A 17,352-nucleotide genomic window follows, 5' to 3' on the forward strand; every position below is an offset into this window, starting at 1 on the left:
TGTGAATCTGACTATATATTTTCCTCTCAGAAGCAAGAGGAAACTTGAGAAACAGAAGCTGTTAGAATGTGATCAAAGTAAACAAAATTAGGAATACCGGATTCCTGTCACCCCTCCCTAGATACCACTCTCCTTGGGAAATCAGCTGGTGTAAAGCCAGGAGAAGATCCTGTGCTATTCCAATTTGATCAGTCTATCTGGTGTACAGTTCCTCAGGGTTTGTAGTAAGCATGTCATAATTCCAAGTAATTTAAAATTCTTTATTGCATTGAAAGAGCGATGGCATTATGGAGAGTAACTTGTCTCAGAACTTTCTTCTTTCTTTCATGAGGTCGTAGTTTTAAGTCACACATGAGAAACAACCTACAGAAGATGGTATATGTATATTTATATTCTATACACATCTCTCTTTTTACTGGGCAGATCGTGCACAGATGATAATCCCTGGGTGAAACTGGGGACTTTTATGCTGCAGAGGTGCCCACCTGAGGAAAAGGAGAACACAGGAAATGAAATTTTGAAAATCTGCCGTTCTTTGTATGAGACAAAGCACATGCTCCCTGCCAAGGTAAGTTTTAACTTTGGATATCATGTTTATGAGCTCTGTTTCAAGATCCCAGCTACAAGTAAGATGTTGCCATACTGGATCAAGTGCAGTGGAGATCTAACAGAGAGGCTGAGATCTGGGTTCAGTCTGTCCTGAGGAGAGATGACTATGGGAGATCAAGTAGTCCAATAAGGAAAGAAGGAGAGGAATTAGAGTCAGTCTCTTTTCAGATATGCTCAGTTAAAGGACAAGAGGCAATACAGACGTGTTACATCATCAAAAACTCTCATTGCATTGAATTTTTCATCTTTAAAGTTGTGAAACATTAGAATTAGAACAGTTAGATGCCTAGAAGAGATATGGGGAATCTATCTTTTTAGGTATTTAGGACTTGACTGGATTATGTCACAGGCAGTTTGATATTGTTGGACTTGTTTTGAGTTGGAGGATTGTTGGATTAGCTGATCTTTTAAAATCTGTTCCAGTATAAATTATTCTTTAATGTATTTGTAGAAAGGCTTTAATAATCTGTTATCATTTAAATCAGTGTTGCAAAAACTGTTACTTAAATTATCACTAATTCTCTTACTAATAAATGCATAAAGATGTAGTGAGGAACCCCTGAAAAACACAGTGATTGGAAAAAACCTTAATACACAAGTAATTGCTAAGTAGCGACTATGATACTCTAACTTGTCTTCCCTGTCTGTGCATACTTCAATACAAACATCTCTTATGTATAAAATTATTAAAGTTTTTTGTATGTAAACACTGTATATTAATGAAGACAGTCTGGAGAAGTTCTTAATAAACTTCACACAATTTCAGAGTAGTCATGCATATTTTTTAGTAGGCTGATAAATCTCTTGTTATCTTTATTCAGTCACTGTCTTTTATAGAAAACAGCTGATGTTAGGAAGAGAAGCAGAATAAAAACAACACATTATGTTTAAAATACAGACAGGTGGGTGTGTGGGTTTTTGTTTGTTGTTTGTTTTTTTTCCCTAGCCCAACACACTGATATGAATAAAATTCAGAAATCTATGTAAAACATGATTCCAGAAGGTGGCAGTAAGCTGAAGTGATAAGTGCATTTATGAATTTATTCATCCCACCAAAACTCTTTGGTGGAAGGCAGGTCTGTGTATCCCTGGGAGTGCTATAATTATATGCAGCTTTTCTCTGTAAGGTGCTGAAATGATGCATTGTAGCTTGTACACTCACAGTCATATCTGATGGGAGTAGCTGAACTTTGTCAAAGTAGAATATTCTGCCTCACCTTGGTGATCCAGGGAGACAAATCCCTCTGAGTGTCACTGTCATACAGCAATCAGTTCACCAAGAGTTCTGCTCAAGAAGGGTCATGCATTTCTCTTAGTTGAATAAACTTTTCCACAATCTTCATGACAAGTCAAGTTTACATACACTTTTGGTATTGGCAGACAGCTTTCGTTGGAGATGCTTTCCTTTCTTTTTTTTTTAATGGTAGAGTATGTTGAAAGAGCCCATCACATAAAGTATGTCTGTACAGGTAAGGATATGAAGTTACTTTGATCTTCAAGGTTTAAACAGGCTTACTGATGTAAAATACATTATTTTATGGCTAGAACGCTGTGCAGTAACAAGGAGTTGCACTAAAATGTGTAGCTGTACAGTTACCTGCAAACACAGTCTGCATTCCTGTAAGTCACTGCTTGGGAAGAGCAGAAATGACATGCATGAATTTAAGTAGTTTATTTGTATGTATAGCTACAGTACTTAAGTGCTCAAATGACAGATTTGCAGTTGTGTGGCTGAATAAGATGAAAATGTGATCACTGACAATTAACCTGTTTAGGTGATGTCACATTTCAGTAAATCCACTTGATTAAGATGACAAATTTGGAATGATGGAATTCTAAAAACTGAAACCAGTTCACTATCATGAAAAACATTTGCTATTCAAGTTCTCTCCCATAGTAACCTTGCTAAGTGCAAAGGTTGTAATGGAAAGCACATGTAACTTCAAAGTCATGTGGTCTAGAAGAGCCATCTTTGGATATAGTCATGAAGGATTTAACTCTTTTTTTTATTCCATATCCTACTGGTCCATCTAGTTTTTTAAGCCAATTACTTTTTATATGTCTTTTGGATAGTTACATAGCTTTAATCTTTGTATCTGTGTCTGTGTTTTCTTTGGAGGGCTACTTTTGTGGGGTTTTTTGTTTGTTTAGGGTTTTAATTTGCATCATTCAGTGGATAGATAGCTCCATTCCTTTTAGAAAAAGAAAGGATTGTTTATTTTTCTTTTTTTTGCCTGGAAGACACATGCTTGGATTGTCCAATATCTGCTCTGCCTGATTAAATCTCTTTAGAAAGGGATAAATCCTTCTCCCCTTGGTAATTGTTAAAAATGTAACTCCTCTGAATATCTTACATTCTTCTCTCAGCCTATGGGTCATGTGTCAGTTAACATGGGAGAATGCATCTGGTCCCTTATCTGTAATCACCCTGGGGTCCTAGTGGCTATGAGATACCTCCTAGAATAACACAGCAGACAGTTGGTCTCCTTTTTTCCTAATTGTTGTAGCTAGTTTTTCGTGAGGTTTATATATGATTTTAGATTGTGTGATTTTGTTCATACACAGTTGTGACTGCTCATTCTCTTCAGATAATGTTGAATTTAAATTCTGCTTTTCAATCTGTTTTTAGCCTCTTCAGACATAATGCTGTTTGTATTCATTATCCAGCCCTTCAAGTCATCCATGAAAATAATGAATAATACTGGACCCAAAACAGACTCCTATGGCATATGGTTTATTTGCCGTGCTGATGTCACAGTGAAACACTGACAGCTGTGTAACTAGACAGAAGACAAAAGTTGTCTTACAAAAGTTTCAACTAAATCATGGTAATTCGATTTTGAATTGGGCCTTCCCTTGACCCTCTCACAGGTTACATCAAACCCCCTCTAAGCAGAGCCTCTCATGGCAGACAGCAGACACTTGAATGCTTTCAAGTGCTCACTGCAGACCAGAAACCCACTTATGTTGCTCTGAGAAGTGCTGTGGCTAATGACTTCCTTCCTGAGCTTGGGTTTTTAATTCCTGTCCAAAGCAGCCCTGCACACATCTGTGGCAGTGATACAAGTTGATACTTGTACTATTTGGACAGTCTTTAGTGTCTGGCATGCTGACCAGCTGCTTTCTGTGGAAAAGAAAATGCAATAGTTGGAATACATATTTCTTCTTCAAAAGAGATTATGGCTTCTTCTGTACTTGGGCATGGTAGTTAAGACTGAGTATATCTGCTGGACATGCTACTATCAGACAGAAAGTTATTCAACTTGTCCATCTGGTTTTGAGAGGGAAATGTTGCCAAGCATGATAAAATTGCTGTTTTGCTCAGATTATGTATTTTATGACTCAGAATTTGTTTTCTGAATATAAGTCACATCTCTTGCTATGAATACACATTTTCAAGAGAAGAAGACGTGCAGACTTTCCATTCAGTAAATTTGCTGGAATGGCAGGTATGCATCTCAAAAGAAATCCAGTGGAATATGAAACTACCAGAAGTTTAATAAGCATTTGAATGATCACATAAAGCTTAATGTATTTAGTCATCTTACTCCTTGATCCATGTCATACCATTCACAACAAGCATGCTTATGCTACTAAATTGGGTGGAGCTGTTGACTCCCTCAGGGATAGAGAGGCCCTGCAGAGAGACCTGGACCAATGACAGCGATGGGCAATCACCAACTGCATGGAGTTAAAAAAGGGAAAGTTCTGGATTCTGTACCTGGGGCAACCCTGGATGTACAGACAGACTGGGGAATGAGAGGCTGGAGAGCAGCACTGCAGGAAGGGACCTGGGGGTTCTTGGGGCTGATGGCAAGTTGAACAGGAGCCAGCAGTGCCCTGGCAGCCAGGAGGATCAACTCAGCCCTGGGGGCATCAGCCCCAGCATCACCAGCCAGGCCAGGGAGGGGATTGTCCTGCTCTGCTCTGGGGTAGTTTTGGGTGCCACAATACAAGACTGTTAGAGACTGTCCAGGGGAGGCCATGAGGATGATGAAGGGCCCTGAGGGGAAGCTGTGTGAGGAGAGGCTGAGGTCACTTGGTCTGTCCAGCCTGGAGGAGACTGAGGGGAGACCTCACTGCAGTTACAACCTCTTTGTGATGGGGAAAGCAGGGACAGGCACTGATCTCTGCTCTGTGGTGACAGTGACAGGATCTGAGGGAATGGCCTGAAGTTGTGTCAGGTAGATTTAGGTTGGATTTAGATTTAGGAAAAGGTTCTTCCCCCAGAGGATGTTTGGCACTGGGACAAGGCTCTGCAGGGCAGTGGTCACAGCAGCAAGTAAACAGAGTTTGCAAAGCATTTTTCCAGTGCTCTCAGGTACGTGGTGTGACTCCTGGGGATGGTCCTGGGCAGGGACACAAGTTGGACTCAGTGATCCTTGTGGGTCTCTTAAACTCACCATATTGTGTGAGTCTAAGCATTGACCATCAGTAGCAGTACTGAATACAAGTATAAAGGAACAAGTCTGAATCAGAGAACAAGGCTTGCCTTAGTGACTCGGAGCTTAGTATGATGGATATTATGGAATGGATGGATGGAATATATTATTCTACGCTGTTTTTCTTTAAGGGGTAAATTTAGAAAAGACTGAGCAAGTACAGCCCGAGAGCTCCTTGTCCCAAGCAAAGACAGGTGTCTGTGCAGTACATCACATTTGGAGTATTTAATGTCTCCTCATTATCAAATAATATTTAGGCTTTTAGTGTCACAGCTGCTGAAACTATGCTACTAAATATGTGGATCATCTTAGTTATTAAATTGTTACAGTTATCATTAAAGTTCAAAACACAAAAAAAAATATAACTTGCATTCTCTCAGTTTAGTATTTGGCTGATGTGCTCCTTTGACAATTGCTCTCAAATTGTTGGAGTGAAACAGAGAGAAGCTCTTAAAAGATGGATACCATTTTCAGTGTAACTACCATACAATATCCAGAGTCCCTAGTGTAAAGTGCCTTGGAAGAAGTTCCATCTTGGATGGGCCTCGCTGGGAAGTGGTTGTGACAAGCAACCTAAATTCTCAAAAATGACAGAAAGGGAAAGGGAAATTATGATTTGATTTATAATAGAATTTGTAGGTTGAAATACTTTTTGATGTATAAATGAAGAAAATGAACAACATTGAGGAAAATAGCTCGCATGTGGGACATGTTGTTTGGTTGTTTAACTAAGGGACAGTGTAAAGGTTTGGAAGTGCACAGTAGATTTGTTGAGGGATGTTTTTGTTTTTATTTTAGAAGGTATTTTCTGGCCAGTTTTGTCTTGAAATTGTGTGATGCTAAATTTATGCTGTATTATCAAATATAGGAAACCAAATGAATGACAGAAAGTTAATTTGCTAAACTCTAATTGTGTATAAAATATTGTATAAAATGTTGAAGCTTTTTGCAACAGAAGCAACAGAAGCATTGTTGAAGTCTGGTATGTACTGTTATTTCTGCTTTATTTTGTTCTACTTTTCTGATTGCATTATTGAGTTACAGAATTGTCAGAGGTGTCTGTCAACATTTCTTCCTTTGTTTTGCAGTATTTCAGTAAGCACAAATATATTAGTCCCACAGAGAGCTGTCATTGCTCTGTTATTTTTTCAGTAAAGCTCCTGGTTGTAATGGTGATTCAGTACCTGCCTTGTCTAACAAATGTTGCATTTTAACCAGTATTCCACATTTTTAAAATTTGTTCTTTCAAGTTTTCAAGGAGGTGTTTCCAACAGGGAATTCATTTGTTATGGAAGTGTGGTTTTCATTTTGCATTTGGCATAAAATTTTCATAAATTTTATTGTGAATGATGATGTTAGTATCTTCAGAGATCACACTGAGAGAATTTGCTTTTTATTTCAGTGTATAAAAGAATTATGTTTGCTGCTGCTTAACCAGTCCCTCCTGCTGCCATCCCTGAAACTGCTGGTAGAAAGCAAAGACCAAGACCTTCACGCTGTGGCACTGGAGCAGATAACAGCTGTTGCTAAGGTAGGAACAGTTGAATGAACCACCTTTCAGAGGCTGAAATAATAAGTTAGCTCTTTCATCTTCATGTAGTAAGCAGAGATTACTGAGACACTTACCATTATTAAGGTTTTCCACAGCTATTGTGTCCACGGTGACCATTAACACAGGGCTGGTACGAGCTTTTATACATACTCGAGGTGATTAAGCCTCATAGCACTTCCTTTAAATTACTCAGTATGCTGTTTTAAGTCAGTGTGGTGGAACAGAAATATACTTCTGATATATGAAGTAGATTGCTACCTCTGTGTTCATATTCACTTGCTTTGGGGTTTTTTAAGTGATAATAGTATATCAGGTGACTTGACTTGTTTCTGACAAATGTGGCATCTGTTTATATACACTTGGAGAGCTGTTAGGTCACTGTTCTTGTTTTGATGGTATCTTTGGGGGCTTTCATGCCATTCGAAACAAACTTGATTCCATACTGTAGCAAAGTTTCTGGAGAAGAAGCCTAAATACTGTTTTTTCTTCAGACAACAATGGAAAGACATTAATGCATATTTGTCAACTGCTATATAACACTATATGACTGCCTTTTCCCTCTGTATTGCTTTTCAGCAAATAAGAAGGAACACCTAAAATGAGGAAAGTTAGTCTCCTAGGCAAAAACATTATATCATATATTTTATCTTTTAGCTGAAAACTTAGCTGAGTTTAAAATTTTTTGAAGCTCTGAACTTGTGCATGTGCAACCTAACTTTCTTGGGTTTTATGTTAGTTGTGGTCTGAAGTCTAACATTCTATTGCAAAAGAGAAGGAACCAGTTGTCTCTGACCTATTCATGGAAGAGAATGGCTTTTTCCTCTGACTGAATTAACTGCACTGATAATTTCCAGAATTACAATACTTAGGTAGGAAAGCCTCATCTTTAATATTTCCTAATTCTGCACCATATCTGAGGGAGCTTTTGGTTGTGTATTACAATACAAAATAATAATTTATGTTATATTTTCCTTGTGGTACTACACAATGAAACTGCCCACATGGAAACAAATGAAACCATGTGTCTTTTTAAATAAATATTCCCCAAACATAAAAGCTTTAAAAATGTGATTTGTAGGAATTTAGATTGAAATGATAACTGCCTTCTAGGGATACCCTCTATACTGATTGCCACAAAGTTTTCAGGTTCTTTGGTTGTAACAAAATGTACAAATCCTGTCCCCTACTTTTAACCATTCTCTTTTACCTAGGAAAGATATTCTCCATCTTGCTCTTCCCAGAATTCTCCCTTAGGTCTCTCTTCCTCATGAGCTGTGTTTTTCTTCCTTTTGCATGTTTTATTCTGGAAGCTTTCTCTTTTAGCATCCTTTGAAAAGTTTGAGAAATGATCCATCTCCCTTCCAGAACTGGTGAAGCCAGAGAAGCAATGGATCTGGAAGCATAGGCTCCATTTCACATATTGCTGATTTTCTTTCAAAAGGACTTTGTTACCAAAATGGAAGAAGCACCAGCTTTTTTAATGTGTTCTCTATGAAGATTTGAAACAGTAGAATGGAAGGTAGCAGGACATATTATATGTAACATATATGTGCTTCTACCAAAATTCTAATGCCATTGTTTGCACCCAGTTTGAATTTTGTTTGCTACTTGAGTTTGGTATCTAAACTAAGAACACACAGGTATTCCTGTTCCCTTTTTTTTATACCAATAAACAAAAAAGTTCTGTTTTTTACAAAATGATTGTAGAAATATTAACCACCAAAATAATAGTACATTGTTTTCTTCTACCACCTGCAATTTTAGATTTTATTTCTACAAAGCAGGGCTTTTTGGAAACTTTTAAATAAGATTATCTCGTTGAAAGCAAGCACAAATATGATAATCTGATACATGCATGCACTTTCTCATCTCTGTGTTCTTGTTAGCCTTTTAAAATTGACTTTTGTTAACAGATGAAAGCTGCTGTATAAGTGACTAATTCTGAAGCTTGTCAGCAGGAATAAGTGTTCGAGTACATTTTATTTAAATTTTTAAGGCGTAATGCTGTGAGGTAGCACTTTCTGAATGGTTACTAATTGTGTTGCTCTTTAAACTGGCCATTTCTTCCTAGTGTGCTCTAGCCTTCAGTTTCCTACACTCTAGGCTGATTACATTATATTGGAGTTTCAGGGCCAGGAACCTTATTAACTTCTTGATAGTATAAAGCACTTTTTATACCTGTGCATGCCCAAAATAATATTATTTTGATTTTCTTATACAGAAGGTAGATTGATAAGCTGTTTCTAATTTTTCCTTTTAAATTCAATATTAATTAAAGTTCTGTAAGGGTGCTGAATAACCTAGAATTTTCGAAGCAGTTATCTTTGGTCTAATGTTTTACTTTAAGTCAATGAAGATTTAACTGTTGACTTTATTACATCAGGCATAGAGCTTAGCCAGTATCTTGAATATGACAGTGTTAGAAAAGCAGCAAGTATAGAAGATTGCTGTGCTAAATATAAAAGCTGTTCTTATATTGTGTCAGAAATACCTCTTACTCCTTGTTTTATATGCATCTCTTATGATTACATTATTTGCTGTTGTACTGAAAGTGCATATGGTTCTGTTGTTCATTCAGTATAATTTTCTATGCCTACTTTTTGCTTTTTAAAAAACAGTATTCAGACTGTTAATGCTTTTTGTTAAATTCTGAATTAATTTTTCATAGGAAGGCCATTTCTGCTTACATTAAGCAGGAAACAGACAAATAACATCTGGCAGAGGGGAATCATAGCTATTGATTCCCTGATCCAGTGCTAACACAGCTCACAAACATGGCTGCAAGAAAAATACAGCACTTGCTTGCTGATAGGATGTATTAGTTAGCCATTTGTTGTGTGTTGCTGACAGCTTTATGGATGCTTACAGTTAAGGATGATGCTGAAGTGCTGATACTAGAAATTGTACAGCTTTTGCCTGTAATAAACCAGCCAAGTTTTTGTGTAAGCTTTTTGGAAATTGCAGACCCCTCTTTTTATTGTATGTCTTTTAATGAACTGCCACTTGTGTTTTCTGAGTAACAGAAATAACTGTTCTTCCCCTATGTTGTGTACTGTGTGAGTAATTTAAAAAAACAGTTTACCTAAATAACCCTATTACTGCCAATAGAGCCCTTAAAAGTCAGATGAGTTTTGAGAGGGATTTCAGCATTATCTTTCAGAGATGAAAACTGATTTTTATACATCTGAGAGAACAAGCAAATATTCTATTGCCTGTTGGAACCCATAATGTTAAAACAGCTAACAAGTGGGGGCTTAATATAAGCAGTACAAATACTTGTTCAATCAATACTTTTATAGAAACTGGAACAAGAAAAATGTAGTCTGAAAAAATACCTTGGCTCCATTTACATGTTATAATTTCAGTGATGAAGTACTGAATCTACCTTCATAACATGCTTTACAGAAAAATGTACTATGAAAAATCACAAATTTTTTATGGAATAATGGAATTTCTGCTGTTCTCCAGTGTATAGCATTTATGGCTACTCACTTAATGGGTGTTAATCTTTAAAAGAAATAGGTAAATTAAAAATAATGGGGATTATGATAAAATATCTTTCTCTAGTTTATTTTCCCAGGATTTATTATGTCACTGGTTTCTTTTCCCCTTATTTATTTCTTCTATAGATACATACTCCAGGAAGGAATAAAACAGAAAGCCTATTTATCTCATATAGTATTGGAAAAGGGAATACTCTGGGAAACAGCAGTTTCAGTTCTTTACTGCTGTTAGGTCATGAGTAGCTCTTACCTTTCATAACTTGAGGATTTTCTATTGCAGAAGTTATAGGTGACATATTGCCTGTTGGTAATACCAGAACCTCTGGATACCTGCACAAATAGTGCTGATGGGGAATTGATCTAGTTCCAAACCCTGCGTGGGCAGGGACACCTTCTGCTAGACCAGGCTGCTCAAAGCCCATCCTGGCCTTGAACACTTCCAGGTTTGGGGCATCCACAACTTTTCTGGACAACCTGTTCCAACCTCACAGTGAAGAATTTCTCCCTAATATCCAATCAAAACCATTTAAAAGCAAGCAGGTTGGTTTAGATCGGATATTTCCTCTTGTCCTATTACTCCATGCTCTCATAAAACATCCCTCTCCAGCTCTCTTGTAGTGAAAGGCTGTTGTATGATCTCCCTGGAGCCTTTTCTTCTCCAGGCTGAAAACACCAACTCTATCAGCTGGTCTTCATAGGAGAGGTGTTCCAGCCCTCCTGAGATTGTCTTCATGACCTTCTCTGGACCCATTCCAACAAGTCTATGTCTCGTTGTGCTGGAGGCCCCACACCTGGACACAGTACTCCCAAGTGCTCTCATAAGAGCAAAGGTACCACTTGAATGCCTACACTTCAATGTTTGAAAGCAGGTATTAGCCAATACCTAAATAGGAAAGCCAAGGGAGAAAGAAAACCAGTTCTCCTTAATGTAATTATCCCCATCAGATCTTTTACTTGTAACCGTGGACATCATGCTAAATCTACACTGTCAAATTCTGCTGAAGGAGAGGTGGATATGAAAAATGAAAGCTGCTCCCATTTAAACCTTCCAGATTTTACTCAAATGAAAAATTTATCACCCTTAGCATGGAGTTCTAGATAGGCATAATGATTTTTCTCTAACATATACACTCTGATTCTGTCATTATTGTGGGTTGTAGTTGACTCAGACAATATGGAAAATGGTTGGGTGTTAATTTGAAGATACCTACACCTCTGAGACCTGCTTAAACTGCAGTCAGCTGCATTCCATATCACTGGAACAGTGATTCTGGTATTAGCAATAGCCTTAGTTTTATGGCCTAGCTAGGGTCTTAAGATAGCAAGGGCTGTGCATCTGCAGGCAGATCAGAAGTGCTTGATGAGTAAGATCTTGACTTAGCTGTCTGCCCAGAAAAAACTGCTGTTTTTAAAACTGGTATAGTAAGTTTGTTTTTTACTTGATGACTTCTACTGTCTTAGACTCAAGAGTGATTTTGAAAATGAAAGTTTAGTATGTTTAGGAGTTTGTATCTACTGTAGACTAATATTTAGTATGTATGGCAACCAAAAATAACTTCTACACTTTGAAAAATATTAATGGAAATCAAATTTTGAGGATCAAAATTCCATCTGGAACAGCAAGCATCCTGGCTCAAACAGATGGAAGAATTACAAGTCTAGTAAGGAGTAAGAATAGGGCAGATGTACAGGCTCTTTCTCTGAAATATTACTTTCCAAACTTTTGGTTATTTACAGCTGTATGTATCTGCTAAGTAATTGCCAGTGGTTTACTTTCTTGGTTTTGTGCAGTTTAAGGAGAAACTTGGATGAGCTTTTACATTCTGTAGTATTGTTTAACAGAGGATTCAAAAGTGAAAAAAACTATATATTTTTTTATTTTCTTGTAATCTGTTCCCACTAGATTAATTTGATGCTTCATATTTTTTTATTTTCGTAATATTTTTTTAAATTAGGCCTTTTATAATTTTAGTGGTGTTTCTATCTGCCCTATACCCTCTAAGCAATCTCTTTTTTAGATTGGAGAGTCATAGTTTTGCTGAGCAGTTTCCTGCATAAAAAACTCACTATATTCTCTATGGTGTATTTTTTTAAAAATACATGCTTTGTGTGTTTGTCTTTTGTATTGTTTTAGTAGTTTGTTTTTTTTTTACTTAAAGGCTTGTTGTTCTGATTTAAAATTAATTTTAAATAAATGTAGTCTCAAGCTACATTTACACTGATTTAATTTTAAAAAATCTTACAGTTCTATTTAAACAGAGCTGTTCAGTGTATAAGTTGTCTTAATTAAGGTTTCTAAACATGTATCAATTCAGTGACAATCTGTGTAGGCTGTTATTTTTATTTAAACTAATGGCTAAAAATGTGCAATTGATACCAAACAAATTGACATGATTTGGAGCTGTAAAACTGATAGTCAATTGAACTTGTCTATTTTTAAAAGCAATTCTCATTAAACCTTGGTTTCTCTGTGTTCTTTCCACACCTGCTGGACTCTACTTAGACTGACTGAAGAATGGTGGAACAGAACATTAACTGGCCAGTGGCCTTAACTGCATGAAATGCATTCACAGGGTCTGGTTGCCATCATGTGTCTCCGTCCAGTTGCCTGGAGACAACTGAACTACAAAAGTTCCTCTTCCTTACCAGGTCTTCAGACAGTTTGCAAGAAAATGGGAAATGTTAATCAATTTAAGCCTAGTCATCTATTTGGGCCTAAGGATGAGCTGCGGGGCACAACCCAAGAGCCTTTTTGTGAGCTGTTTTGTTATGTGTGAAACCACACTAATCTTATTTCTTTTTGAGTGCAGACAGGTTTCTCTGCTTGTGTGTTGCATGGGCATCTTCATCCCTGTAGTATAGCTTAGGTGGTAAATGGTTTATGCTAGGAAAGGTCTTCTTTCAGATTTGCCTTTCTCAATTTTGTAGATTTTTGGTATATGGAATCACACTAATCTATAGCACTTTACCTTAAATGAACAGTAGCCCGAAAGCATTTAAATGAAACCTTGCATCTGCTGTCAATCTCACTACTGTAATTACTATTTGCATTTTATGTTCGTAAAATCAAACAGCGAAGCCCTGTGTAAAGTTCCATCCTACATACAAGTTAAGAACAGAGCACACAGAGCTTCGAGGCAGGAGAGAATATCCCTTCAGTCCCATTTTAGAAGAGATGGCAGCTGTTTGGATAATGGCTTATTATGCTGCATGGTGTGCTGCAAGATGCCAACACTAGAAATTTTGGAATCAGAATTGTTTAGGTTAGAAAATACTTATGAAGTCTCACCAAGTCCAGCTGTTAACCCAGCACTGCAAAGTCCTCTCTACAAAAAGTCTCAGCCACTTCCTGGACAGCTTGTTCCAATGCTTGACAACTCTTTCCATAAAGAAATTCTTTCCTAATACCCAATATAAACCTCCCCTGGCACAACCTGAGGATGCTTCCTCCTGTCCTATCATGGACATGTTAATTAGGAGAGTAGGCTGACCTCCTGTAGCCTCCTTTCAGGCAGTTGTAGAGAACAATAATGTTTCCCCTGAGCCTCCTTTTCTCCAGAATAAACACTCTGGATCCCTCAGCAGCTCCTCATACGACTCAGTCTTTCAACCCTTCCCCAGCCCATTGTCCTTCTCTGGCACCTCAGTGTCTTTCTTGCAAGTGTGAAGCCCAGAACTGGACACAGGATTTGAGGTGCAGCCTCACCAGTGCCGAATGAAAACTGATTATTGTCTAGCCCTCCTTTGGTCCTTTTTTATCGTAGAACCACCAAATGGTTTGGGTTGAAAGGGACCTTAGAGATCATCTTGTTCAAATCCCCCTGCCATGGACAGGGACACCTTCCAATAGATCAGGTAGCTGAAAGCCCCATCCAGCCTGACCTTGAAACACTCCCAGGAATGGGACACCTATAGCTTCTCTGGACAGTCTGTGACAGTGCCTCGCCAATCTCACAGGAAAGAATTTATTACTAATACCTAATCTAAACCTGTCCTTCTACAGTTTCATCATTCATCCTTGTCCTGTAACCCCATGTCCTTATAAAAAGTCCCTCTCCAGCTCTCTTGTAGCCTCTTTTAGGGGCTTGAAGGTGTTGTGAGGTGTCTCTGGGGCCTTAATGTCTCCAGACTTATGTCTCCCTCTGTCTTCATAGGAGAGGTGCTCCAGCCCTCAGATCATCCTGGTGGCCTCCTCTGCACTCTACTGAAAATGCCCATGTCTTTGTGCTGGGGATGTCAGAGCTGAATGCAGCACTCCAGGTTGGGAGAGCAGAGGGACAGAAGCCTCTCCCGTGCTGCCCACACAGCATGGGATGCAGCGTAGGATATGATTTCTGGGATGGAGAGGCTTTCTGGGATGTGAGAGCACATGGATGGGTCATGTTGAAATTCTCGTCCACCAGCATCCCCAAGTGCTTCTCCTCAGGGCTGCACTCAATCCATTCTCTGCTCAGCCTGTACTTTGGCTTGGGAGTGCACCAACCCAGATGCAAGTCTTTGCACTGGGACTCGCTGAACTTCATGAAGATTTCTCAGGGCCACATCTTAAGCTTGTCAGGGTCCCTCTGGGAGGGGGGGTCCCTTCCCTTTTTTGGATATATGTAGTTGTTCAATTGTGCTTCGTTAAGTGGTAAGTTAACACAGCACTGTATTTCAAAGAACCCAGGAAGAACATAACAAAATTAACTGAAATAGAATTTAAAGTATTTTATAGTGTTATTTGTAAAGCAACAGACAAGATTCTCAAGAGAGTATTATGCTTTCATATATCAAGTAACCAGATTTTTTGAGGCATCCAGGGTGTCTCTCAGAGGTAGCAGCTCTGTGTTTCACATCTTTTAATATGTTATATTCTTTTGAAAATCTCATCCTTGCTGTGGGTGCTGATTGAGTCTGTGAATGTCACCTGTCATATTAACATGTAAAATGTAATGTAATATATTAATACAAAGTGACCAAAATTTAATATACTCTGCTCTGACCTTCCTCAGAGTGTCATTCTTGATATGGAACTAAATGGTGTGATCTGTGCTGCACTGGGACTGAAAACCTGTGAAAAGTCTATAAAGCTGGTGGTGTAATCCCAAGCTGTTAAGCATTCTTATTCCTTTACTTTGTGCAGGTCAAATATTTATATTAATGTGGTAGACTGTTAAAGACATACTTTTACATATTCTGACATATGCAAAGCATTTATCCCTGTGGTTAATCTGTGGGGAATACACCTCTTACTTTGAAGGTCACTCTGTCCAGTCAGAACCATTGTGGCATGTTCTGGCTGATGGCTGTATCTGGTAATTAATTTTTAATTTGAATTTTTCTTTCTTTGTAGGTTGATGATTCCACTTGTGATGCTGAAATACTTTCCTTGCTCCTCAACGCCAAGTTGGTGGTGCAGTGCATGTCCACTGCCTTCTGCCCACGCCTTATTGAGCACCTCCTGGCTAACCAGGGACAGGGAGGCTGGAATGTGGAGGAAATTGCACAACAGCTTAAGGAAGCAGGGTTCAGTGCAGAGGCTGGGTCCCTCCTGATGGCTCATCGAGGGACCCATCCTGCACTCAGGACTTTTACTACTGCCCTCCAGGCTGTTCAGCACTGGATCTGAAAATGCTGGATTTATGCATTTGTCTGCATTTTTACTGGAGATCTTACACAAAAGGGAGAAATTGTTGATCTTGTAAAGTAGCAAAGTGAGTTATTACCTACATTTCATAGAAAACACACAGCACACAGTAAATTCCCATAAACTTCTAATTGTTCCAAAAAAATATTGGTGCAGACTATCATTCTGTTATATGATTAGCAAAGCATTGAATCTGATCATCCTTTCAGATCAAAGTTAAATGGGCACACTTGGTTACATATAAATGAAACATTAGTAAGGTGGCAGGCTATATACTATTTGTCATAATTTCTGTAAGTAATTTACTCTTGTCATAATGTAAAACTAATGTAAAAATATAATTATAAAGTTATATATGGAGAAAAGGTCACAAGAGTGATTTTTGAGAATTTAAAAACCTTAAAATTCAGTATTGTGCAATGTTATCACAGCTTTTGTTTGCAATAAATAAAATATTTTGCATTTAATGTACTGTCTCTTCTTTCAGCCTTTAGACAGATGAATATTTTCTTTCTTCAGCCCCTTTTGCTGGAATTCCTATCTCTCCTTAATGGTGTTTATTCATGAGGACGAGCTAAAGTCTAAGAGATATTTTTCTGCACTGCTTGGGAAGCCCCATCTCAAATCCTGAACTTCTGTTGATACCTTTTGTGAATGTACTTTCAAAGTATTTACTTATATTTTTCCTGAGTTCTGAAAAATTGCATAAATGTGTCTATTTGCACAATCATAGAATATGCTGATTTGGAAGGGACCCATGAGCATCGAGTCCAATGCCTGGCCCAGTGCAGCGCCATCCCCAGGAATCACACCATGTGCCAGAGTGTTGTCCAAAAGCTCCATGAGCTCTGTCAGGCTGGTGCTGTGACCACTGCCCTGGGGAGCCTGTTCAGTGCCCAGCCACCCTCTGGGGGAAGAACCTTTTCCTGATATCCAACCTAAACCTTCCTGACACAACTTCAGGCCATTCCCTCAGGTCCTGTCCCTGTCACCCCAGAGTAGAGATCAGTGCCTGCCCCTCCTCTCCCCATCACAAGGAAGCTGTAACTGCAGTGAGGTGTCCCCTCAGTCTCCTCCAGGCTGAACAGACCAAGTGACCTCAGCCACTCCTCACACAGCTTCCCCTCAAGGCCCTTCACCGTTGTGGCCTCCCTTGGACACTCTGAAGCAGTTTAATGTCTTTCCTTACACTGTGACACCCAAAATGCCCAGCACTGGAGGTGAGGCTGCCCCAGCCCAGAGCAGGACAATCCCCTCCCTGGCCTAGCAGGTGATGCCCCCAGGGCAGGGTTGGCCCTCCTGGCTGCCAGGGCACTGCTGGCTCCTGTTCAACTGGCCATCAGCCCCAAGGACCCCCAGGTCCCTTTCTGTGGAGCTGCTCTCCAGCACCTCATTCCAGTCTGTCTGTAAATCCAGGGTTGCCCTGTGCCAGGTGCAGAATCCATCAATTTTCCTTATTGAGCTTCAGATGGCTGGTGACTGCCCATCCCTCTTGAGTTGTCAAGATCTCTGCCTTCAAGGGAATCAGCAGCTCCTCTGAGTTTTGTATCATCTGTGAACTTGCCCAATATCCCTTCCAAAATTTCATCCAGGTCATTTATGAAGAGGTTGAAGAGCACA

The 17,352-nt window shown here is 38.9% G+C and overlaps 1 protein-coding gene across 1 annotated transcript in view; it reads left to right on the forward strand.

The window, feature by feature from the left end:
• The window catches only part of NBAS (NBAS subunit of NRZ tethering complex), a 160,696-nt gene extending 144,497 nt beyond the window's left edge, over window positions 1–16,199 (forward strand). The window contains exons 50-52 of the mRNA XM_086875837.1: window positions 424–568; window positions 6,454–6,582; window positions 15,439–16,199. Coding sequence (XP_086731963.1) covers window positions 424–568; window positions 6,454–6,582; window positions 15,439–15,714 — 550 coding nt within the window. The 3' untranslated portion in view covers window positions 15,715–16,199. The remainder of the gene's footprint in view (window positions 1–423; window positions 569–6,453; window positions 6,583–15,438) is intronic.
• Window positions 16,200–17,352: the final 1,153 nt, after the last annotated feature.

Source organism: Cyanistes caeruleus, chromosome 2 (assembly GCF_971803275.1).
Source record: "Cyanistes caeruleus chromosome 2, bCyaCae1.hap1.1, whole genome shotgun sequence".
Taxonomy (NCBI): domain Eukaryota; kingdom Metazoa; phylum Chordata; class Aves; order Passeriformes; family Paridae; genus Cyanistes; species Cyanistes caeruleus.